Genomic DNA, 27,054 nt, shown 5'->3' with positions numbered 1-27,054 from the left:
CGCCCGGGGGAGATGTAAGATGAGTGCGCACAGACTTGGCTTAAAAGGAACGTTTACACCTACACCTAGCATGTTGGAACCTTTAGAATCTCTCCCCCAGCTCAATTCAGATTCCCACTCCTTTTGTGGAAGTGCCACGGTTAGATGCCCAATTCTATTTCCTATCAAGATAATGGAAACAGAGGCTGAGCATCTGGTCTCAGGGAACCTTTTCAGCCTGAGACTGAAACTGGATGCCTCGTGGAACATTTTCCCTCAAGCATTTTGTACGGTGAACAGAGCAGGAGAGAGGAAGCCGTCTCTACAAATGTTTTAATTGTCCTCACGTCCATCATTTCAGTCAGTCCCACAAGCAAAGCAGGCAAATCAAATGGTGTTGTTTGAGACTTCAGTTACAAATCATGTAGGGAGAAAAAGATTTTCTCTTTTTTGAAAATTCTTTTTGCTTTCTGCTCACTGACAGAGAGGTAAAAGAAAATGACTGCAACTTAAATATGAAAGAACTCTTTACAATTAAATCCACAATTTTATACATTTATCTCACTCACGTGTCAGTGAAAAATCACCAACTATGACAAAATAGGACAAATTATATGACAGAAGAACCAAAAAACTTAATAAAAAACATATCCGAGTGTGAAAAGTATGGCACTCTAGGTGTCTTCACATCCTCCTCTTCTGTGTACTTATGTACAACACTGAAAAGAAAAAATGAACAAATTGAAAAAAACTTTTCTAAGTATCATAATAGCAAGTTTTAAAAGCAAGCAGATTTTAGTCTGACACCTCTGCATATTTCAAAGGAATTTTCAAACCACACAATAAATTCTAGAACTATTATAAAACTAATTTTATGACTCTAGACCTGGGTTTGATGTCTTAGAGGACTGTGTTCTGATCTTAGCTATACATCTGACTGGATTTGCAAATCGCAACCAAGGGGATAAAATAAAATGTATGTGAAAGTCTCTGGAATCTTCGAATGTTTTATAATTCTCGGTATAACAATTATGATTGGTGGTTAAAGCAAATTAGTAAATCTACCAGGCCAGACTTCAGATTCAAAATAAAGAATAAGTAAAAAATAAATATTTTCATCCATCTCCTCGATATAATCACTAAACTTCCTGTTTACTTTTTTAATTGCATCAGGATAAACAAGAGCTGAGGAGTTTGTTATTTCGTCTTATTCTGAATTCCCTGTAAAGCATCAGCCTTTGGTTTATCCGAAGTTTTGCTCAGCTAGTCCTCTCGTGACCACCCACATGAACTCTTCAGGGTATACTGAATATGTAGTACATGAGAATCAGACCACATCTAATGTCTTGGTCACTAGAGACCAAGCTTTCCCCAGAGGTGTACCTCCCCTCCTACCACCCACGCCTACTCAGACTCTGACAGGTTTGTGCAAAGTGAACATTAAGAGATATCCTGATGAAAGGACAGAGCACAGATTAATTAAATAAGCCAGGATCCTCTTTAAGAGCCTAGGATGTGAATTATGGAGCCGATTACCCCATGGAAAAAGTTATATAAAGGAAAGCATCAGAATGACAGTAAAAACATCCCTAGGAAACTGGCCAAGTCCAAGATGTAGTCTGTACATGACAGGATGCATCCTATCACCTCTCACAGAACCTGCAGCTAGCTGACTGCTGTTATCAGCTGTACTGAGATGGGGAAAGATCATTAACATTTCTTAGTAAATGGAAAGAGTCAAACAAGAACAATATTAAAAATAGGAAAAGAAATTCTACACATTGGAAGTACTAAAAAGGTATATATATAAAGATATGATGTGAGCCCAATGTTCACAGCAGCACTATTTACAATAGCCAAGACATAGAAGCAACCTTGGTGTCCACTGACAGAGGAATGGATAAAGATGTGATACATATATACAATGGAATATTACTCAGCCATAAAAAAGAATAAAATAATGCCATTTGCAGCAACACAGATGGACCTAGAGATTAGCCTACTAAGTGAAATAAGTCAGACAAAGATTAATATCATACGATATCGCTTATAGGTGGATCTAAAAAAATGATACAAATGAACGTATTTACAAAGCAGAAATAGACTCACAGACAAAGAAAACCAACTTATGGTTACCAAAGAGGAAGTGGAGGGAGGAATAAATTAGGAGTTTGGGATTAGCAGATATAAACTACTATATATAAAATAGATAAACAACAAGGTCCTACTATATAGTACAGGGAACTATATTCAGTATCTTACAGTAAACTATAATGGAAAAGAATCTGAAAAGAATATATATATTCAGTTATATATGCACACATATATGACTGAATCACTTTGCTGCACACCGGAAACTAATACAACACTGTAACTCAACTATACTTTAATAAAAAAATTTTAAATAAAATAAAATGAAGATATAATGTGAAGCAGCAATATGGTATTGTAAGGACAGGAGGTAGAATAACTACAATGAAAGTCAGGATGTTTAGTTCACAGCAAAGAGATCCAAGTGTTATGGGGGCTGAAGAAGTTATCCAAACTAAAGAATACACATCAATAAAAAACCCTGAATCAAGAGTCACAGAGCTCCATTTGGGGGATGGGACCAAAAAGTGGGGATGAATCAAGGGATAATTCCCCCAGTTTTGATGTCTTCCCCGCCCCCACCCCAAAATTCAAATATGACTTTACTGATAATGTGTTTTTAAACCAGGTATTATCAATAATAAGTTGTTAAAAAAGCTGGGTAACTTCAGAACCATATTTCCTCTTTTGTCATTTCTGCCAAACTAAAGGATACAAATCTCCCACAGAAAAAAAGCATCTGAATGCTTAATAGAGAAACAAGACAAGCTAACTGCCAAACCAAAGGTAGCAGGGAAATAGTGGCCATTCTCGGAGCACCAACCGCCAGTGTGAGAGGCCGTGTTGGGGGAATATAACACACTGTATTCGAGAACAGAGCTCTGGGTCAGTGTACCGAGGCCCCTCAATTCACCATCAGCAAAGGGAGGGAAGAAGAGAATTTCTAGTTCCAAAATGCCATGAAGCATCCAAAAAAGAACTAGCCACACCGAAGATCTGAGATGTAATAAGAATTTAAAAACAAAGCAAAACTAAAACTGAACTTTTAAATCATCTAGAAAACATGCTGGTGATCCTGTTTTGGATGCGATATAACTGTAGAGTGAAGGGCTGTTACCATTGTTTCCTCGGATAAATGCATCCCCGTACTTATTCTTCAGCTGTCCATTTACATACTCCTCTGTCTGCTCCAAGGCTATATTCATATAGCCATCCAGGCAAGCCAGGACCCCTGGAGATGGATTCAGACAAAGAGAAGACATACAAAGCAAAGAGTTGAAAATTACAGGGTATACCTTAGAGCTGACAATCTCTTTTCTCATTAGCTCTTACGTGCTTAATATAAAAACTCACACCGTAAATGAAATTCAATAGAGCGAAGCACAAAAGTCTTTGCTCTCTGCCCGTCTGAATGAAAGGCTAAGACGCGTACAGCACGAAGGCCGTCATGCACCCACTGCTGGCAGGGAAAACAATGGGCTGCTGCCTCCCTCATTGCATGTGTGGCAACAATGGCAACTTTTAAAGCCTTCACAAAAGTAACACGGTAAGAATATTCCAAGTACGACACCATTCTTTGAGAGCTAAAGACAGGAGTGGGCAATTATGCAGGAACAAGTGATCCCTAGCCATGACTCCTCATGCCCAGTGGCATTTCTGACTTTGGGCACTAAGTGAAATACGGGTCTGGCAGATTGATCTCGTTCTTTCACAACATCTCCTGCAGCGGATGAATGTATTCCAAGGTTAAGAGGAAGGCTCCACAATCTGTCAGAATAATGGAAAAGAGGAGACAGCAGGTGCTCCTGAAAGAACATCTTAAAGCTGTGACTCCCAGTGAGGAAGAGCTTGAGAACACGGGCACCATATTGCTTTATAGCACATCCCTCTCTGCGCTGTTCCAGTTAGAATATCTGCAGAACCACACTAATAAGAAAAACAGTAAACGTTCCAGGCAGCTTTCGAGGAAACTGTTCAAGTGAACCTTTTTAATTGTGTTAAGATGGTATCAATTCTGCAGAATTGGACCTGATGATCCTTTTTTAAAAAAGACAAAGATATGTAAACCATTAACTCTGAGCCTCTAACTTCAAGTGGTATTTTCTAGATAGACAACTTAAGTAAAAACAAATACTACAAATGTGATTCAATTAACCAAGTCGATAGCCCCACGTAGTCTCAACTTCATTAATATGCTTCTCACTCCCTGCCTCTGCCCCCATTATCCTCTCAACAAAAGTTTCTTTTCAAAATTTTGTGTGTGTGTAATGAGAGCTCAAGACAGTAAGCTAACAAAATTCTGCTAGAAGCTGCAAACTTTCGAAGCATCAGAATGCATTGTGAATAATAATAATTATTTCCTATCAAAAGAAAGCTGAAGCTACAACTTTAGTTTCATTCCTGTTGTATTACTTTATATCTAAACCACAATCATAAATGAGCAAGAAACTTCTGAGACATGATATGCAAATGTTTGAAAATTAATTAAATGCATTTAAAAATGAAATGTTCCCTTCTAATAAAAATATTCTCATAGCAAAGGTCTTTTAACAAAAAAGGTTCTTGGAGGTTGGGATTATAACCCCCTCCCTTCTCTAAGGGATTAAATTACAATGAATAACAGAAAACAAGTTTCTTCAAACTTGAAGGGAAATTGCTACAGAGAACTGGGCTGTTTCCTTGTTTGTTTTTATTTAATCACATTCTTTATAGTATGCTCTCAATAGTGTACAACGTTTTGCTTTAATAGTATAGAAGCCATGGCCAGACAATCATAAACGGAGAAAAATTAGGGTTACTACTACCCATGTGAAAGGTTGTAGAAACTTACTAGTAAACAAGGAAATATAAATTAAATGAGATATTACTTGTTGCCAATTAGAATGGAAAAGTTGACATTAAAGGCTAACACAAGGGTTGATGAGAACATAGAGATGAATGGGCCACCTGCCCTGATGGAGGGTCATCTACACCCTCTTTGACTCTGAAACCGTACCCCAGGGAATTTATTATAAAGAGACACTTGGACAAGGGCTTGAGATACATGTTAAAGGAGCAGTCATTTACATTAGAAAAAAGATTGGTAAACACCTAAATGTCCATTAATAGGACACTGGTTACAAACAAAAACAAAACTGTGGTCCATCCACTCATGGTATTCCTATGTAGCCATTAAACACTCCATGTTGTCAGAAAACTGAATGCATTTAATGTTAAAAAAAAAAACCAGAATGCATGTACAATTAATTGATCCCACTTATGTAAAATTATGCTTATATAGAGACAGATCTAACTGGGTAAGGGTGATTATCTCTGGATGGTAGAATTTGGGGAAGATTTACCTTTCTTCTATATACTTTTCTCCATTATTTGCTTTGAAATTTCTTAAAAATATATATATATGTGTATATATTTCCTTTGAAAATAGAAAATGTTCCCCTAAAGAGTAGGCTGGTGGATCTCCTCAATGAAGGGGGTACTGAGAAGATACTGAACACATGTTGCCACCCTAATCAGCTGCTGGATATTCTCTACGAATCTATTACCTCCTCTGGGCCCATCAAAAGCCCAGGGGTGAGAAGCGGCACACAGAGATGTTATCTCAGTATTCAGTATAAATCCATTGATTCCACTGTAAAAGTCAAATTAAACTGGAGCTACATTATTAATGTCAAGAAACTAAAGCAGTACATAAAAAGCAGAGTATTTTTTAGGAAGGCTTTTGAAGCAAGCTTGAGTTTGAGTCCTAGCTCCTCCCTTACTAGGTGGAGATAATCAACAGAGATCTCAAAGGATTTATGTGAAGAGAAAATGAAAATTAAAGTGATTCATGCACACGGGACCCACAGTAAGCTCTCAATAAAATTAAGTTTGCACATGTGGAAAGTGGAAAAATCTCAAGAGATTTTGATCATTACTCAGGAAAGAGACCAAGAATTATTCAGGAAAGAGGCCAAAAAAGACTTTAAAACTTTGCTAATCAATTAGTTATCCATACCTGTGAAATATTCCCAGTAATTTAACATAACTTAATTTTGGAAAATTAGGAATTTAGTTACTTCAAAAAAATGGAATTGGATACCATTCCTTACACAAAGTTAGTTTCAGTAGTGTCAAGCCTCTTAAAAAGAGCATTTCATTTTCTACAAGACCAGAAAGGTGTCTTTGGATACCCCACATATTATATGAGTGAGAAGTTTATGCTGAAAAATGATACTGTCTAAATAGTTGCTTGCCAATCTATTTTTTAACACTTTTATTACAGTATAACTGCTTTACAATGGTGTGCTAGTTTCTGCTGTATGACAAAGTAAATCAGCTATACATATGCATATAACCCCATTTCTCCTCCCACTTGGGTCTCCCTCCCACCCTCCCTATCCCACCCCACTAGGTGGTCACAAAGCACCCAGCTGATCTCCCTGTGCTTCCCACTACCTATCTATTTTACATTTGGTAGTGTATATATGTCCATGTCACTCTCTCACTTCGTCCCACCTTACCTTTCACCCTCCCCGTGGCCTCAACTACATTCTCTATGTCTGCGTCTTTATTCCTGTCTTACCCCTAGGTTCTTCAGAACCATTTTTTTTTTTTTTAGATTCCATACGTATGTGTTAGCATACGGTATTTGTTTTTCTCTTTCTGACTTACTTCACTCTGTATGACAGTCTCTAGGTCCATCCGCCTCACTACAAATAACTCAATTTCATCTTTTTATTGCTAAGCAATATTCCATTGTAATATATATCCCACATCTTCTTTAACCATTCATCTGTTGATGGACACATAGATTGCTTCCACGTCCTGGCTACTGTAAAAAGAGCTGCAATGAAAACTGTGGTACATGACTCTTTCTGAATTATGGTTTTCTCAGGGTATATGCCCAGTAGTGGGATTGCTGGGTCGAATGGTGGTTCTATTTTTAGTTTTTTAAGGAACCTCCATACAGTTCTCCATAGTGGCTGTATCAATTTACATTCCCACCAGCAGTGCAAGAGGGTTCCCTTTTCTCCACACCCTCTACAGCATTTATTCTCTGTAGATTTTTTGATGATGGCCATTCTGACCAGTGTGAGGTAATTCCTCATTGTAGTTTTGATTTGCATTTCTCTAGTGATTACTGACGTTGAGCATCCTTTCATGTGTTTATTGGCAATCTGTATATCTTCTTTGGAGAAATGTCTACTTAGGTCTTCTGCCCATTTTTGGATTGGGTTGTTTGTTTTTTTGGTATTGAGCTGCATGAGCTTATTCTATATTTTGGAGATTAATTCTTTGTCAGTTGCTTCATTTGCAAGTATTTTCTCCCATTCTGAGGGTGGTCTTTTTGTCTTGTTTCTGGCTTCCTTTGCTGTGCAAAAGCTTTTAAGCTTCATTAGGTCCCCTTTCGTTATTTTTGTTTTTATTTTAATTTCTCTAGGAGGTGGGTCAAAAGGGATCTTGCTGTGATTTATGTCACAGAGTGTTCTATGTTTTCCTCTAAGAGTCTGATAGTGTCTAGCCTTACATTTAGGCCTTTAATCCATTTTGAGTTTATTTTTGTGTATGGTGTTAGGGAGTGTTCTAATTTCATTCTTTTATATGTAGTTGTCCAGTTTACCCAGCACCACTTATTGAAGAGGCTGTCTTTTCTCCATTGTATATTCTTGCCTCCTTTATCAAAAATAAGGTGACCATATGTGCATAGGTTTACCTCTGGGCTTTCTATCCCGTTCCATTGATCTATATTTCTGTTTTTGTGCCAGTACCATACTGTCTTCTTTACTGTAGCTTTGTAGTATAGTCTAAAGTCAGGGAGCCTGATTCCACCAGCTCCATTTATCTTTCTCAAGACTGCTTAGGCTATTCGGGGTATTTTGTGTTTCCATACAAATTGTGAAATTTTTTGCTCTAGTTCTGCAAAAAATGCCACTGGTAGGTTGATAGGGATTGCACTGAATCTGTAGATTGCTTTGGGTAGTATAGTCATTTTCAGAATGTTATTTCTTCCAATCCAAGAATGTGGTATATCTCTCCAACTGTTTAATTTCTCTCATCAGTGTCTTATAGTTTTCTGCATACAGGTCTTTTGTCTCCCTAGATAGGAAAATTCCTAGGTATTTTATTCTTTCTGTTGCAATGGTAAATGGGAGTGTTTCCTCAATTTCTCTTTCAGATTTTTCATTATTTGTGTATAGGAATGCAAGAGATTTCTGTGCATTAATTTTCCATCCTGCAACTTTACCAAATTCATTGATTATCTCTAGTAGTTTTCTGGTAGAGTCTTTAGGATTCTCTATGTACAGTATCATGTCATCTGCAAACAGTGACAGCTTTATTTCTTCTTTGCCGATTTGGATTCCTTTTATTTCTTTTTCTTCTCTGATTGCTGTGGCTAAAACTTCTAACACTATGTTGAATAATAGTGGTGAGAGTGGGCAACCTTGTCTTCTTCCTGATCTTAGTGGAAATGGTTTCAGTTTTTCACCATTGAGAATGATGTTGGCTGTGGGTTTATCATATATGGCCTTTATTATGTTGAGCTAAGTTCCCTCTATACCTACTTTCTGGCGGGTTTTTAACATAAATGTGTTGAATTCTGTTGAAAGATTTTTCTGCATCTATTGAGATGGTCATGTGATTTTTCTCTTTCAATTTGTTAATATGGTGTTATCACATTGATTGATTTGTGTATATTGAAGAATTCTTGCATCCCTGGGATAAACCCCACTTGATCATGGTGTTTGATCCTTTTAATGTGCTGTTGGATTCTGCTTGCTTGCATTTGTTGAGGATATTTGCATCTATGTTCATCAGTGATATTGGCCTGTATTTTCTTTCTTTGTGACATCTTTGTCTGGTTTTGGTATCAGGGTGATGTTGGCCTCGTAGTATGAGTTTGGGGGTGTTCCTCCCTCTGCTATATTTTGGAAGAGTTTGAGAAGGATGGGTGTTAGCTCTTCTCTAAATGTTTGATAGAATTCGCCTGTGAAGCCATCTGGTCTTCGGCTTTTGTTTGTTAGCAGATTTTTATTCACAGTCTCAATTTCAGTGCTTGTGATTGGTCTGTTTATGTTTTCTATATCTTCCTGGTTCAGTCTTGGAAGGTTGTGCTTTTCTAACAATTTGTCCATTTCTTCCAGGTTGTCCATTTTATTGGCATATAACTGCTTGTAGTAATCTCTCATGATCCTTTATATTTCTGCAGTGTCTGTTCTTATTCCTCCTTTTTCATTTCTAAGTCTATTGATTCGAGTCTTCTTCCTTTTTTTCTTGATGAGTCTGGCTAATGGTTTATCAATATTGTTTATCTTCTCAAACAACCAGCTTTTAGTTTTATAGATCTTTATTCTTGTTGCCTTCATTTTTTTTCATTTATTTCTCATATGATCTTTATGATTTCTTTCCTTCTGCTAATTTTGGGGTTTTTTTGTTCTTCTTTCTGTAATTGCTTTAGCTGTAAGGTTAGGTTGTTTATTTGAGATTTTTTCTGTTTCTTGAGGTAGGATTGTATTGCTATAAACTTCCCTCTTAGAACTGCCTTTGCTGTTTCCCATAGGTTTTGGGTTGTTGTGTTTTCACTGTCATTTGTTTCTAGGTATTTGCTGATTCCCTCTTTGATTTCTCCAGTGATCTCTTGGGTATTTAAGAGTGTACTGTTTAGCCTCCAACTGTTTGTATTTTTTACAGATTCTTTTCCTGTAACTGATATCTAGTCTCATAGTGTTGTGGTCGGGAAAGATACTTGATACAATTTCAGTTTTCTTAAATTTACCAAGGCTTCATTTGTGACCCAAGATATGATCTATCCTGGAGAACATTCTATGAGCACTTGAGAAGAAAATGTACTCTGTTGATTTTGGATGGAATGCCCTAAAAATATCAATTAAGTCCACCTTGTTTAATGTGTCATTTAAAGCTTGTGTTTCCTTATTTATTTTCATTTTGGATGATCTGTCCATTAGTGAAAGTGGGGTGTTAACATCCCTTACTATGATTGTGTTCCTGTCGATTTCCCCTTTTATGGCTGTTAGCATTTGCCTTATATATTGAGATGCTCCTATGTTGGGTGCATAAAGATTTACAATTGTTATATCTTCTTCTTCGATTGATCCCTTGATCATTATGTAGTGTCCTTGTTGCTTGTAATAGTCTTTATTTTAAAGTCTATTTTGTCTCATCTGAGAATTGCTACTCCAGCTTGCTTTTGATTTCCATTTGCATGGAATATCTTTTTCCATCCTCTCACTTTCAGTCTGTATATGTCCCTAGGTCTGAAGTGGGTCTCTTGTAGACAGGATGTATATGGGTCTTGTTTCTGCATCCATTCAGCCAGTGTCTTTTGGTTAGAGCATTTAAGCCATTTACATTTAAGGTAGTTTTCAGTATGTATGTTCCTATTACCATTTTCTTAACTGTTTTAGGTTTGTTATTGTAGGTCTTTTCCGTCTCTTGTGTTTCCTGCCTAGAGAAGTTCCTTTAGAATTTGTTGTAAAGCTGGTTTCCTGGTGCTAAATTCTCTTAGCTGTTGCTTGTCTGTAAAGGTTTTAATTTCTCTGTCTAATCTGAATGAGATCCTTGCTGGGTAGAGTAATCTTGTCTGTAGTTTTTTCCCTTTCATCACTTTAAATATGTCCTGCCACTCCCTTCTGGCTTGCAGGGTTTCTGCTGAGAGATCAGCTGTTAACCTTATGGGGATTCCCTTGTATGTTATTTGTTGTTTTTCCCTTGCTGCTCTTAATATTTTTTCTTTGTATTGAATTTTTGATAGTTTGATTAGTATGTTTCTTGTGTTTCTCCTTGGATTTATCCTGTATGGGACTCTCTGCACTCTCTGCACTTCCTGGACTTGATTATCTATTTCCTTTCTCATATTAGGGAAGTTTTCAACTATAATCTCTTCAAATATTTTCTTAGTCCATTTCTTTTTCTCTTCTTCAGAGAGCCCTATAATTCAAATGTTGGTGTGTTTAATGTTGTCCCAGAGGTCTCTGAGACTGTCCTCAATTCTTTTCATTCTTTTTTCTTTATTCTACTCTGCAGTAGTTATTTCCACTATTGGACCTTCCGGGTCACTTATCTGTTCTTCTGCCTCAGTTATTCTGCTATTGATTCCTTCTAGAGAATTTTTAACTTCACTTACTGTGTTGTTCATCACTGTTTTTTCCTCCTTAGTTTTTCTAGGTCCTTGGTAAATGTTTCTTGTATTTTCTCCATTCTATTTCTAAGACTTGGGATCATCTTTACTATCATTACTCTGAATTCTATTTCAGGTAGACTGCCTATTTCTTCTTCATTTGTTAGGTCTGGTGGATTTTTACTTTGCTCCTTCATCTGCTGTGTATTTCTCTGTCTTCTCATTTTGCTTAACTGCAGCCTGCAGGTTCATATTTCCCATTGTTTTTGGTGTCTGCCCCCAGTGGCTAAGGTTGGTTCACTGGGTTATACAGTCTTCTTGGTGGAGGGGACTGGCGCCTGTGCCTGTGTCCTGGTGGATGAGGCTGGTTCTTTTCTTTCTGGTGGGCAGGTCCGCATATGGTGGTGTGCTTTGGGGTGTCTGTGAACTTATTATGATTTTAGGCAGCCTCTCTGCTAATGGGTGGGGCTGTGTTCCTGTCTTGCTAGTTGTTTGTCATAGGGTGTCCAGCACTGTAGCTTGCTAGCCGTTGAGTGGAGCTGGGTCTTAGCGTTGAGATGGGGATCTCTGGGAGCGCTTTCGCTATTTGATAGTACGTGGGACCAGGAGGTCTCTGGTGGTCCAACGTCCTGAACTCGGCTCTCCCACCTAAGAGGCTCAGGCCTGACACCTGGCCGGAGCACCAAGACCCTGTCAGACACTCGGCCAGGTATGTGGGGAGTTTCTTGCCTTTTGGGAAGTCTGAGGTATTCTGCCAGCGTTCAGTAGGTGTTCTGTAGCAGCTGTTCCACATGTAGATGTATTCTTCATGTATTTGTGGGGAGGAAGGTGATCTGCACATCTTACTCCTCTGCCGTCTTGAAGGTCCCTCCCGTTGCTTGCCAATCTTGACTGCTTCCACAAAAACAAATGCTGCTGGGCCAAGGAGTTCTTTAGTATCCAGTTATTCAAGCCTGGCTGTCACCAGGGGATGCAGGCACACCAATCTCAAAGCAAAGACAGGAGACAGGAGCCCCAGATCACGCAAGTCAGAGGAACACGCTCTGCTGTCAGAGTTGTCTCTAAAATGAACCATCTCAGAGGTAGAAAAAGAAATGGGTATAGGGGCATCCCTGGTGGCGCAGTGGTTGAGAGTCCGCCTGCTGATGCAGGGGACACGGGTTCGTGCCCTGGTCCGGGAAGATCCCACATGCCGCGGAGCGGCTGGGCCCGTGAGCCATGGCCGCTGAGCCTGCGTGTTCAGAGCCTGTGCTCCACAGCGGGAGAGGCCACAGCAGTGAGAGGCCCACGTACCACAAAAAAAAAAGAAAAAAAAGGAATGGGTATAGAAACTGTTGACAACCAATGCTTTTTTGGTCTACTGGGTACTTCAAAGAGGTTAATAAAAAGCAGTTAAGTCACCTTTACTTCTTTATAGTGAACACCAGTAAGGATGAAGCATGGAAATCTTACCTCGGTAATCCACTCCGGAATTTAATTTTACCACAACTGGTCGTCCGATGATTTGCTTCAGGAAGTCACTGGGTGTTTGCTTCCGCAGACTCATTTTAACAATCCTGATCAGAAATCTGAAAGGGAGAAATAAAGGTAAAGACAAAAGTTAATTATTCAACAAAAAAGCCTGGAAGCCCTTAATGTATTTATAGGAAATCAAGTGTCAAAGGACCACGTGCAAAGAGCCAACACTGCTCCACCACCACACCCAGAGCACGGCCGCTAACGTGATTCCAGTTCTTACCTGGAGCCAGATACTAAGCTAAGCGTTTGACACACATTACCTCATTAGGCCCACAAGAATCCTCAGACACAGCCTCACCACAGAAGAGTCCTGTGATTCCAGAGCCCCTGTTCTTAACCACTTGTCACCACTGTGTCCGCAGTCAACATACCCACGACCACCATGACCATCGCCACCACTTACCCAACATTCACTTCATGCTGAGCGCTCTGCTAAGATCCCTAGAAATACTGTCAAATTTAATCTTTACAAGAACCCTGGGAAGAAGGTCTTCATATCCCCATGAAATTAAAGGCTGTTGATGAAATTAAAGGCCCAGAAGGATGAAATTACGTGCCCACAAATGTGAGGGGATCAACATTCAAGTTCTAATCAGGCATGTTTTTTTGTTTGTTTTTTTTGGGGGGGCTTCACGGGCCTCTCACTGTTGTGGCCTCTCCCACTGCGGAACACAGGCTCCGGACGCGCAGGCTCAGTGGCCATGGCTCAAAGGCCTAGCAGCTCTGCGGCATGTGGGATCTTCCCGGACTGGGGCACAAACCCGTGTCCCCTGCATCGGCAGGCGGACTCTCAACCACTGCACTACCAGGGAAGCCCTCAGGCATGTTTTAAAGCCACAGTTTACATAATGTTTATATAGTATTTACAACATCTGATTGTAAATACTATATGCCAAAACAGTATCTCCAGAAAGAATAAGAATCATAACTGAGAGCCAATATTTGAGTGTACTACAGGCCGGCACTTATGTAAGCACTTTACATGTATTAATCCACTTAGCGCTCACTCATTTTACAGATGACTAGACACAGAAAGGGCTAAACATCCTGGTCAAGGTAACATAGCCAGTAAGTAGATGGCCAGCCCATGTCTTAATCACACCTTTATGCAGCCTCCTGAAAGCTGCTAATGTAGCCAAATATTTTTATTATATTATGTATATTGTAATTATAGCAGATATACACTCCTTATAACAAAGAAAAAAATCTTAAAAATCAAGTATAATAGAAATCTAAAATACAGAAAGAGCATTACGTACCCAAATCAATCACAGACATACATAGCTACCCATCACTCCTTTAAAAACTCATCCTGTTTTGTAAGTTCTCTATCTCAAAATATTTTGATAAACAAACGTAACAAAACGTAACTGTTACTTAAATAAAAACTTTGGAAATTAATTATTGTTTCAGTCAAATTCAGCATCAATTTTATTTAGTAGCCATATAAACATTCACATTTAAAAATTAGTATGAATACAATACTTGAAGGACTCTCCTCAAGAACTCAAGTTGTGGGGTTTCCCTGGGGGCACAGTGGTTGAAAATCTGCCTGCCAATGCAGGGGACACGGGCTCGAGCCCTGGTCTGGGAAAATCCCACATGCCGCAGAGCAACTAAGCCCGTGCACCACAACTACTAAGCCTGCACTCTAGAGCCTGCGAACCACAACTACTGAGCCCCTGTGCCACAACTACTAAAGCCCACACACCTAGAGCCCACACACTGCAACAAGAGAAGCCACCGCAATGAGAAGCTTGTGCACCACAGCGAAGAGTGGCCCCCGCTCACCGCCACTAGAAAAAGCCTGCACGCAGCAACAAAGACCAAACACAGCCAAAAGTAAATAAATTAATTTTTTTAAAAAAATCAAGTTTTTTCTTGTTTTGTTTTCAATCAAAACTTTCACTAAACATTCTTCCATAAATAGCACTGGTTATTTCACTCCAAGTCCATCCACTCAATGATCTGAATTCAGGTTTAAGATGATTGTTTGGAGATTTTCTCAATGTAAATCCATGCACACTCAGCAGTTTGGATAAACTAGAATGCTAGATTATTGGCTTTTCATTTGTTTAACAATTATGTGTATGGACATGCCCTGTAAGAAAATTTTTTAAATGTACACACAGGCTCTGACCTTAAAGAACTTAGAATCTAGAAGAACTTAAACTCTTGTTTAAAGGGCATGAGTAAACAAAAATGATCGTAATTTAAGTAAAATAATCTTCTTTAGGGCTTCCCTGGTGGCGCAGTGGTTGAGAGTCCGCCTGCCGATGCAGGGGACACAGGTTTGTGCCCCGGTCCAGAAAGATCCCACATGCCGTGGAGCAGCTGGGCCCGTGAGCCACGGCCGCTGAGCCTGCGCATCCGGAGCCTGTGCTCCACAACGGGAGAGGCCACAGAAGGGAGAGACCCGCATACCACCAAAAAAAAAAAAAAAAAAATTTCTTTAAACAAGAAAAGTCAATATCTCAAATTAAACAAAAGAAAATACAAATTTCAAAAACTATTCTTGAATGTGGGGCTGACATTTGGTCCATCCATTCCATCTCCTCAAGGTTTGAAGGATTTTTTAAATGTGATCAAATAATTATTCTGCTTGGCAAATTTTAATTTTTCCACTGAATTGCCAGTTTATTTGTTTAGCTACACTGTTTCAACAGATAACTGAAATTACAACTACTATTCAGGACAATCACTATTCAGTCATGACTCAGACCACACAACATTATTCATGGTGTTTTGAGCTCACGAAGAAAATTACAAAGTAAATACTGTAGCAGACTCAATACCTTTAATGACATTAGTAAAAGGAAACACATCTTCCCATTTATCTACAAAGTGCTTTATTTCTGTCTTCAACATGCATTGTTCTGTAGTTGGACAGGTCTACAGACATGCTGAAGGCCCCTCAGAGATTCATTCACTGAGACTTAGGTTCATTTCCCATCAGATGCTAAGTCCCATTGTGCCAGCTTCTTCATCTACAAACTTGAGAGAAAACTAGTTTATTTTGTGCTAAAAAAACCCACTAAGATGCATTCTGATGTGAAAATCTATTATTAACTACCTTGTCCAAAGTTAAAAGTTAATGACAGCAGATGACGGAGCAAGGTAAAAACCCAGCAGACCAAACAAATGAAGAGGAAATAGGCAGTCTACCTGAAATAGAATTCAGAGTAATGATAGCAAAGATGATCCAAAATCTTGGAAATAGAATAGAGAAAATACAAGAAACGTTTAACAAGGACCTTGAAGAACTAAATAGCAAACAAACAATGATGAACAACACAATAAATGAAATTAAAAATTCTCTAGAAGGAATCAACAGAAGAATAACTGAGGCAGAAGAATGGATAAGTGACCTGGAAGATAAAATAGTGGAAAAAACTACTGCAGAGTAGAATAAAGAAAAAGGAATGAAAAGAATTGAGGACAGTCTCAGAGACCTCTGGGACAACATTAAACACACCAACATTCGAATTATAGGGCTCCCTGAAGAAGAGAAAAAGAAATGGACTAAGAAAATATTTGAAGAGACTATAGTTGAAAACTTCCCTAATATGAGAAAGGAAATAGATAATCAAGTCCAGGAAGTGCAGAGAGTGCAGAGAGTCCCATACAGGATAAATCCAAGGAGAAACACAAGAAACATATTAATCAAACTATCAAAAATTCAATACAAAGAAAAAAATATTAAGAGCAGCAAGGGAAAAACAACAAATAACATACAAGGGAATCCCCATAAGGTTAACAGCTGATCTCTCAGCAGAAACCCTGCAAGCCAGAAGGAAGTGGCAGGACAAATTTAAAGTGATGAAAGGAAAAAACTACAAACAAGATTACTCTACCCAGCAAGGATTTCATTCAGATTAGACAGAGAAATTAAAACCTTTACAGACAAGCAAAAGCTAAGAGAATTTAGCACCAGGAAACCAGCTTTACAACAAATTCTAAAGGAACTTCTCTAGGCAGGAAACACAAGACAAGGAAAAGACCTACAATAACAAACTCAAAACAATTAAGAAAATGGTAATAGGAATATACATATTGATAACTACCTTAATGTAAATGGATTAAATGCTCCAACCAAAAGACACCGACTGGCTGAATGGATACAAACACAAGATCTATATATATGCTGTCTATAAGAGACCCAGTTCAGACTTAGGGATCCATATACACTGAAAGTGAGAGGATGGAAAAAGATATTCCATGCAAATGGAAATCAAAAGCAAGCTGGAGTAGCAATACTCATATCAGACAAAATAAACTTTAAAATAAACTCTATTACAACAGACAAAGAAGAACACTACATACTGATCGAGGGATCAATCCAAGAAGAAGATATAACAATTGTAAATCTTTATGCACCCAACATAGGAGCACCTAAATACATAAGGCAAATGCTAACAGCCATAAAAGGGGAAATCGACAGGAACACAATCATAGTAGGGGACTTTAACACCCCACTTTCACCAACGGACAGATCATCCAAAATGAAAATAAATAAGGAAACACAAGCTTTAAATGACACATTAAACATGATGGACTTAACTGATATTTATAGGACATTCCATCCAAAACAACACAATACACTTTCTTCTCAAGTGCTCATAGAATGTTCTCCAGGATAGATCATATCTTGGGTCACAAATGAAGCCTTGGTAAATTTAAGAAAACTGAAATTGTATCAAGTATGTTTTCTGACCAAAACATTATGAGACTAGGTATCAATCAGAGGAAAATATCCGTAAAAAATACAAACAGATGGAGGCTAAACAGTACACTCTTAAATACCCAAGAGATCACTGAAGAAATCAAAGAGGAAATCAAAAATACCCAGAAACAAATGACAATGAAAACACAACGACCCAAAACCTATGGGATGCAGCAAAAGCAATTCTAAGAGAGAAGTTTATAGCAATACAATCCTACCTCAAGAAACAGGAAACATCTCAAATAAACAACCTAACCTTACACCTAAAGCAATTAGAGAAAGAAGAAAAAAAAAATTAGCAGAAGGAAAGAAATCATAAAGATCACATGAGAAATAAATGAAAAAAAATGAAGGAAACAAGAGCAAAGATCTATAAAACTAAAAGCTGGTTCTTTGAGAAGATAAACAAAATAGATAAACCCTTAGCCAGACTCATCAAGAAAAAAAGGGAAGAGACTCAAATCAATAGAATCAGAAATGAAAATGGAGAAGAACAGACACTGCAGAAATATAAAGGATCATGAGAGATTACTACAAGCAATTATATGCCAATAAAATGGACAACCTGGAAGAAATGGACAAATTCTTAGAAAAGCACAACCTCCCAAGAATGAACCAGGAAGAAATAGAAAATATAAACAGACCAATCACAAGCACTGAAATTTAGACTGTGAATAAAAATCTTCCAGCAAATAAAAGCCGAGGACCAGATGGCTTCACAGGCGAATTCTATCAAACGTTTAGAGAGAGCTAACACCTAACCTTCTCAAACTCTTCCAAAATATAGCAGAGGGAGGAACACTCCCAAACTCATACTACGAGGCCAACATCACCCTGATACCAAAACCAGAGATGTCACAAAGAAAGAAAATACAGGCCAATATCACTGATGAACATAGATGCAAATATTCTCAACAAAATGCGAGCAAACATAATCCAACAGCACATTAAACAGATCATACACCAGGATCAAGTGGGGTTTATCCCAGGGATGCAAGAATTCTTCAATATACGCAAATCGATCAATGTGATACACCGTATTAGCAAACTGAAGGAGAAAAATCATATGATCATCTCAATAGATGCAGAAAAATCTTTCAACAAAATTCAACACATTTATGATAAAACCCCACCAGAAAGTAGGTATAGAGGGAACTTACCTCAACATAATAAAGGCCATATATGACAAACCCACAGCCAACATCATTCTCAATGATGAAAAACTGAAACCATTTCCACTAAGATCAGGAAGAAGACAAGGTTGCCCACTCTCACCACTATTATTCAACATAGTGTTAGAAGTTTTAGCCACAGCAATCAGAGAAGAAAAAGAAATAGAAGGAATCCAAATCGGCAAAGAAGAAGTAAAGCTGTCACTGTTTGCAGATGACATGATACTGTACAAAGAGAATCCTAAAGACTCTACCAGAAAACTACTACAGATAATCAATGAATTTGGTAAAGTTGCAGGGTACAAAATCAATGCACAGAAATCTCTTGCATTCCTATACACTAATGATGAAATAAGTGAAAGAAAAATTAAGGAAACACTCCCATTTACCACTGCAACCAAAAGAATAAAATACCTAGGAATAAACCTACCTAAGGAGACAAAAGACCTGTATGCAGAAAACTATAAAACACTGATGAAAGAAATTAAACAGTTGGAGAGATATACCATGTTCTTGGATTGGAAGAATCAACATTGTGAAAATGACTATACTACCCAAAGCAATCTCCAGATTCAGTGCAATACCTATCAACCTACCAATGGCATTTTTCATAGAACTAGAACAAAAAATTTCACAATTTGTATGGAAACACAAAACACCCCAAATAGCCAAAGCAATCTTGAGAAAGAAAAACAGAGCTGGTGGAATCAGGCTCCCTGACTTCAGACTATACTACAAAGCTACAGTAATCAAGACAGTATGGTACTGGCACAAAAACAGAAATATAGATTAATGGAACAGGATAGAAAGCCCAGAGGTAAACCCACGCATATATGGTGACCTTATTTTTGATAAAGGAGGCAAGAATATACAATGGAGAAGAGACAGCCTCTTCAATAAGTGGTGCTGGCAAAACTGGACAGCTACATGTAAAAGAATGAAATTAGAACACTCCCTAACACCATACACAAAAATAAACTCAAAATGGATTAAAGACCTAAATGTAATAAGGCCAGACACTATAAAACTCTTAGAGGAAAACATAGGCAGAACACTCTATGACATAAATCACATCAAGATTCTTTTGACCCACCTCCTAGAGAAATGAAAATAAAAGCAAAAATAAACAAATAGGACCTAATGAAACTTAAAAGCTTTTCCACAGCAGAGGAAACCATAAACAAGACAAAAAGACAATGCTCAGAATGGGAGAAAATATTTGCAAATGAAGCAACTGACAAAGGATTAATCTCCAAAATATAGAAGAGGCTCATGCAGTTCAATATCAAAAAAACAAACAACCCATCCAAAAATGGGCAGAAGACCTAAACAGACATTCCTGCAAAGAAGATACACAGATTGCCAACAAACACATGAAAGGATGCTCAACATCAGTAATCACTAGAGAAATGCAAATCAAAACTACAATGAGGAATTACCTCACACCGGTCAGAATGGCCATCATCAAAAAATCTACAAAGAATAAATGCTGTAGAGGGTGTGGAGAAAAGGGAATTGCACTGCTGGTGGGAATGTAAATTGATACAGCCACTATGGAGAACAGTATGGAGGGTCCTTAAAAAACTGAAAATAGAACTACCATATGATGCAACAATGCCGCTACTGGGCATATACCCTGAGAAAACCATAATTCAAAAAGAGTCATGTACCATAGTGTTCACTGCAGCTCTATTTACAATAGCAAGGACATGGAAGCAACCTAAATGTTCATCAACAGATGAATGGATAAAGAAGATGTGGGATATATATACAATGGAATATTACTCAGCAATAAAAAGAAATGAAATTGTTATTTGTAGTGAGGTGGATGGATCCAGAGACAGTCATACAGATTGAAGTAAGTCAGAAAGAGAAAAACAGATACTGTATGCTAACACATATATATGGAATCTAAAAAAAAAAAAAAATTGGTTCTGAAGAACCTAGGGGCAGAACAAGAATAAAGACGCAGACGTAGAGAATGGACTTGAGGACACGGGGAGGGGGATGCGTAAGCTGGGACGAAGTGAGAGAGTGGCATGGACATATATACACTACCAATATAAAATAGATAGCTAGTGCGAAGCAGCTGCATAGCACAGGGAGATCAGCCCGGTGCTTTGTGACCACCTAGAGGGGTGGGATAGGGAGGGTGGGAGGGAGACACAAGAGGGAGGAGATATGGGGACATATGTATATGTATAGCTGATTCACTCTGTTATAAAGCAGAAACTAACACACTATTGAAAGCAATTATACTGCAATAAAGATGTTAAAAAAAAAAGTTAATGACAGAGAACAGTTCTGAAAGTTTCTGAGATGCTCTTCCTGGGTTAGGATCCTCAAATAAAATTTTCCATTGTTTAGAAAAAAGAAAAAAGTTAAAGACACATGAAAGAATGCAAACCTAGACTGATAGTTGCTTAACTGATGATATTAGTTATTTTTAAAATGTTACTAATACTATGTTTCCTCACCTTTTAAAAAAGCATGGACATATTCTTGTTCTAAACTCATCAAAGATCATGCCTCTGCCATTAAGTCTCATCTCTACCCCAATTAACATCAATCTCTTCCTGAAGGCATTCAACACTTCAAATTTTTATGCAGCACCTACCTGTCAGGCACTTAGGCTGGGGATGTAGCACCTATAAGATGTGGCCCTGGGCCCTCAGAGTTGATACTCCAAAGGGGACAGAAACATACAAATGGCAAAGTTTTTGAAAAGCTGTATGCATTTGGATAAAATGGTGCAGAGAACAGCACATACGGAAGAGTGGCTTACACCAGGCCTTGGAGATCAAAGGAAAATTTCGGGAGGTGAACCTGAGCTGAGTATGGAGGAAAAGGAGTCCACCAGCCTAAAAGGAGAGAAATCTTAGCAAAGGTATTAGACAGTGTTTGGGTTTGAGGGGAAAATGCTACCTTGGCAAGAAGGACAAGCAGCAGCTGCAGAAGGGAGCAGGGCCACCATCATGGGATCAGAGCAAGTCAGGCTGAGAGAGCGCAGCCCTGAGCCTCCAGGCCAGTTTCCCAAAAGTGAATCATCTGCATCACTTGGAGATCCTGATTCGGTAGTTCTGGGGCAGGAACCAGAATCTGTCTGCAAAAGCGCAGGAGACGCCTATGAACTGGCAAGCATGGGAAATACTTGTGTCAGTGATGGGGACCCTGGGGAGGTCTGAAGCAGAGACTTGCATGATTGGAGACAGGCCCTCTTCACTTAGTTCTGGCGTCAGAGTTTCCCATTTGGTTACCTGTCACTATTTACTCTCTTTTATATGCTTTACGTTTTTTAAATAGGAGTCTTTGCTCCCTCACAAGACTGGAAGCCACGTGAAAGGAGAGACTAGTACCAAGCTTCTCATTTACTCTCTAGAACATCGACATTGTGCTAAATCTCTTGAAAAAAAATTTGTTTTAAGTTATTTGTAAAGAGAATGGTTGCTTCAAACACATTTTATCCATCACTTTAGGAGAGTGTATCTTTTACATTTGTCTTCATTAGGCTTCCGTGGTACTCCCTGTTACTTAATGACTCGTCCATAAATCCATTTTGTATGAGTCAATTGGTCTCGACACCACAATTTTTCCCATGACTTGCCTCACGTAAGTTTAAGTTTTCATCTTTTAAATTGGATAAGGCAGAAGGAACAGTTCTGACTGTTTCTGAAGGAAGAAAAAAGCCTCTTGAACCATAAACATGTAAGAGGAAAATGGCTTTCTTGCTTCAGGGTCACCTTGATAAAACTTCTCTTCAAAATTAAAGCCATAATCACCCTCTAGGCCTTCTCTCCCTTCCCTGACTCCTACTCGGGGTTTTAAATGACCTATTTTCATAAATGGCTATTAAGTCAAAAGCAGTATATTTTCTGGCAGAAGCTACTGAGAGGTCTGGTACAAGAACATCTGCCTACTGCCTTGCAGAGATTTTTTTAATTAGAAGAATGGGGAGGAAAAAAGAAACAAATTTTATTCATCCACTATGTGCCAGGCCACACTAGATTCCTCAGCAATTCACATAGCAACCCTGTGAGGGGGTGAGCAGAACTAAGGCTTGACCCCAAAGCCGAAGCCCTTTCAGAGGTTCAGCTGCCCTTCTGAATAGGTGTTAAACCTGGGGAATGGCCATAGAGACAGTGAGAGATCTATCTGGAGAGTAGCAGTACTGAGGGGAAAACACCGAAAGTGACAAAGTCCTGTAAATTAGCCTGTGACGATATTTAAAAATGGTCAAACAGAAAGAAATATACAAGGAGACTTGCAAATCCTTGTTTCTTGGCAATGTTCACTGTAAACTTTCACCTACTCTTGAAGTATTTACAGTTTAGGGTGAAAAAAATTGAAAAGGAAAAAAACTGCAATGAAACCCAATACTACAACCCAAGTAAACGCAGCTGTAGACTAACACATCATTGTCAGAGAGGGCATGAGACACGGAGAAACACAGCTCTCTCTATATCTCCCTTCCGAGACAGCGGATACGCTGCCCTCTTCCGAAGGCTGCAGACCAATTCCCCCCCCACAGGGGGCTACCTTCCTCCCCTCTCTCCCGGGGGCACGCTGAGCTGGCCCTCTGCGCACCCAGAGCGCCTCTCTCCACTCACAGTCACTGCCCTGGGCGGCTGCTTTGCAGTTTTCCTGTTGGCTGACCAGTCTCCCACACTGGGTTCTAAGCTTCTCCGGGATGAGGAAAATGTGTTCCTCATTTAGTAACCCTGGTACCTAAGCACGCTGCCCAGGCCTGAGGAAGCAGCACTTAAGGGCAGTGCCAAGGAAAAGCCCTGTCCCTTCCCCTCCTCTCCCAGCTATGGGCACAGAGATGAGTACAGCATCATCCATGCATGTGAACAGCTCTAACCTAGTCATATCTCTATTACTGACCACCAAATTGAAGAGAGATGGAGAAAACAGAAACGCTTCTGTGTTGTCCAAGAAACAGCTGCACCCGCATCAACACAGATGGCTTGTTAAATGCAGATTCCTGAAGCCAACTCCCAGTCAGACTCTCTAGGTAAGGAACACTGTAATTTATGTTGTACAAAGGTCCCCAAATAATTTCCATAAGCAAGTGGTTCTCCACCAGCAGCGCTTTTAAACCCCACCCTCAGGGACATTCAGAAATGTCTGAAGACATTTTAGATTCTCTTGACTGCGGAGCGCGGTGCCACTGAGGTCTAGTAGGTAGAGGCCAGGGATTCGGCTTAACACTCTACAAAGCACAGGACGGCGGTCCTCCACAACAAAGGACGATCTGCCCCCAGATGTCAGCTGAGGTTGGGAAACTCTGTTATAAGCCCTAAAACCATTGTTCTCTGATCTTAAGGCAACAAGTTTTTAAAAAACCTTCAAGGGTTAACAAATGAGAACCAACAGCTAGGTTCTAACCACATGACAGAGTATAAATCATAACTTACTAGATATTTTATTCCAACATATAAAGAATATGAAAACAACTGTCAAAAAATATCTTGACGGGATTGCCATTCCAAATAATGAATTTCTAGTCCTGACCATGAAAACGTCACTTTTCCCATTTTTCAGTGCTACAGATCACTCAGATGATTACAATCTGTTACCTGGCCCAAATCTGAAGCCATAGAGTATGAAAATATATATATATATATTATATATAGATACAAATTATATATACATAGCTGAATCACTTTTGCTGTACACCTGAAACTAACACAATATTGTAAATCAACTACACTTCAATAAAAAAAATAAACTGTTGAATAATCCAAGTGATGTAAACATCTTTTAAAATTCTAATACTAAGAACGTCACAGTTCAGTGAGAGACCACCTGCTGCAGCATAAAGAGTACTCACTTGGGATGCGGGAACCCTGAGTTCTAATCCCAGCTCTGCTACTTAATTAGCAGTGTGCCTTGGATAACTCATCATTTCACCTCTCAGGCCCCAGGTTCCTCATCTGCAAAATAAAGGAGTTATGCCGGACGATCGCTTAAGGGATCATCCTGCTCTAACATTCAGTCAGGGCCTATGCAGCAACTCCAAAAATACAAATACACACACACAATAACATCCTCTGAAGAGTCCTGCACAAAATTCAAGCAAGTGGAATTGCCACGTAACACTGTATTAAAAAAAAAAAAAATCCAAAGAGGCTCAACCTTGCCAGTTGATATCCTAGAAAAGAATTACTTTTGGTGAAAAAGGCACAAACGTGAATGATGGAAATTGCTAAAACTTTTTTGGCAAACAATCTGGCCATGTGTGTGAAGACCTAAAAAAGACCCCACAAGATCACAGTATCTATTCTAATAATTTCACTCCTCAGAATCAGTCCAAGTTAATCATCTGAAATATTTTTTTAAAAAAATGTTTATCAAAGTATTACCTGGAATACTAAAATGAAGCAAAAATTCACAAACACCCTAAATGGTTAAATAATGGGTAGGACCTACACAATGATGATTTAGGTAGCCAATCAAAAGAAAATACAAAATTAGAAATTATACTTAGGAATGATTTCTAAATGAAAGTGAAAAACTAAATATACTGTTAAGTGATAAAATGGGTACAGCCTTAGCTCAAATACAAACTAGCCCAGAACAGACTGTAGGCGGAAGGGTGCCATGAACGTTATTTTCTTCACTAAAGGTTTCTGTATTTTCAATTTTTCTATAATCGTCTTGTATTAATAAGGGGTAGGGAAAGGACACACCAAATCCCTCTCAAGACTATCTGCATCATCCCAGTTCTAGACACCTTAAACGAAAATACGGGCTGACCGCGCGCGCACACGCCTGCTCACAAAAGCCGTGGTGACAGGACTTAAAACCATGCAACTGTGGGCATCCCCAACCTGACAACTCGGGAAGGTGGGCTAGTCCAGCTCTTAATTCCTGGGAGTCAGGCGCAGCCACCCCGATGCAGCGGAGGCCAAGCAATCCCAGGCGAAGCCTGGCCCTGTGTTCGGGTCCGCTTTCCCGCCGAATCCCCGGGCTCATGTCGGGCTTCCCAGCGTACTTCAACCACCATGAGCGGTCTCGGAAGCCACCTCGTGGGGCCCGGCCAATGCCGTTCCTCCCCGCGCGATCTAGGCTGCCCTCGGGGTGGGGTTCTCAGGACCGAGCTCGGGAAGCCCGGCGCCGGCGGTCCCAGATCTCCCGGGCACGACAGGCGCCGAGGACCGAGCGTGAGCGCGGGACCCGGCACCCGCAGGCTCCGAAGGCCGCGCTCGCTCCCGGGCCCTCCAGGGGCTGCAGGCCCGGCCCGGGGATGCTGCTCACTAACCCTGCCCGGGACGACGGAACACTGAGGCCTCGGACTGCCCGCGCGGCCGCATGGCTTACCTCGCGGCCGGGATCAGAACCCCGACTCCGGGCACCCCACAAGCCCGGCCTCCTCCGACCAACCGGGCGAAACCGAAACTGAAATCGCCGAGGCTGCGGCGCTTTTCTGTCTCAGCCAATCATTGCTTTCCATGACTACGGCAGCCCGCGAGGACCGAAAAGCCTCACCGCGCCAGAGCGCGCTAATCCCAGAATCCTGGTTTGCCTGAAGGTGAAGTTGGCGCCCCGGAGTCAAGGTGGAAAGTGCTGGGGCTCTTTTCTAACAGAAAGCAAACACCACCAGTCCTCCCTCCCCCACTCCCGCAAAGGAAAAAGCAACACTGGAAGGGATATTTTAACCACGATTTCTTTTAGGCAGAAATGTTAAAAAATAACTTGAAGGCATAAGAAACTGGAATTCACTGCGAAAGTAATGCCTATACATACTCAAGAAACGTCCTGAATTTGAATAATTAAATACAAATAAATAAATAAGACAAGCAGTCTCGGACCTTTAAATTCACTTTTGGATTTTGCTTAAATGTGTGAAGACGAAGTCTTTCTTAGCAAGAGATTGTTTCCATAGCGACGATAATCGACACAAAAAATTAAAATCACTGAAGTAACTCGTATTATAAAGGCATAAAGTGCGTTGCATTATAAACTAGTTCTAACTGGAAATGGTGTACAGACATTATTTAAGTGCTGCTATGGGAACTTGGTTTGGAACTTTGCATGAATTCTCAATATTCTTGCTATTCAAGGGAGAGGAAAAAGAAGAAAACTAATATGCCAGGACTTGATTCCTTTTTCCCCTACACGCATACCCTCATCAGCTTAAAATTTATACTTTACTTCTATTCCAAATTTGTAATGCTATAAACAAAGCGATGATATCTTTAAGCAGATCTTTAACCCTGTTTAAGTGTTACAGGATCTAAAATACAGATTTTTTTTCTAAGACGAAAATGAGTTCACCCTCTTGTGAGCTTCTCTTAGCTAAAGGCAGAAGAAATGAACCTTTGATTGACACAGGGGACAGAGAATGACTAGGTGTGATTTGGTAGAAAGGAAGGACTTCCTTATATGCTTTTATAAGAGCTCCCTTCAGGTAAAGACCACATAATTGTAGATTTATTTAAAAGAGCTGT

The 27,054-nt window shown here is 39.5% G+C and overlaps 1 protein-coding gene across 3 annotated transcripts; it reads right to left on the bottom strand.

Annotated features, from left to right (window-relative positions):
* Positions 1-295: 295 nt before the first annotated feature.
* Positions 296-26,027, bottom strand: LSM6 (LSM6 homolog, U6 small nuclear RNA and mRNA degradation associated). Of its 3 annotated transcripts, XM_060147714.1 has the most exons (5): positions 25,925-25,977; positions 24,435-24,537; positions 12,641-12,756; positions 3,188-3,301; positions 296-698 (listed from the first exon to the last, which is right to left on the bottom strand). In XM_060147714.1, exons 3-5 carry the CDS (start codon positions 12,732-12,734, stop codon positions 664-666), a joined length of 243 nt encoding a protein of 80 aa, XP_060003697.1. In that variant the 5' UTR covers positions 12,735-12,756; positions 24,435-24,537; positions 25,925-25,977; the 3' UTR covers positions 296-663. The 3 variants fall into 3 exon arrangements, with proteins under 3 accessions (XP_060003697.1, XP_060003696.1, XP_060003698.1); XM_060147713.1 differs by lacking the exon at positions 24,435-24,537 and having other exon boundaries at positions 25,925-26,027; XM_060147715.1 differs by lacking the exon at positions 24,435-24,537 and having other exon boundaries at positions 25,866-25,975.
* Positions 26,028-27,054: the final 1,027 nt, after the last annotated feature.

The sequence above is a fragment of the Lagenorhynchus albirostris genome, chromosome 4, assembly GCF_949774975.1.
Source record: "Lagenorhynchus albirostris chromosome 4, mLagAlb1.1, whole genome shotgun sequence".
In the NCBI taxonomy this organism is placed as follows: Eukaryota; Metazoa; Chordata; class Mammalia; order Artiodactyla; family Delphinidae; genus Lagenorhynchus; species Lagenorhynchus albirostris.
Note: the sequence above shows the minus strand (reverse complement) of the source record. Positions and strands in the feature narration are given on the sequence as shown.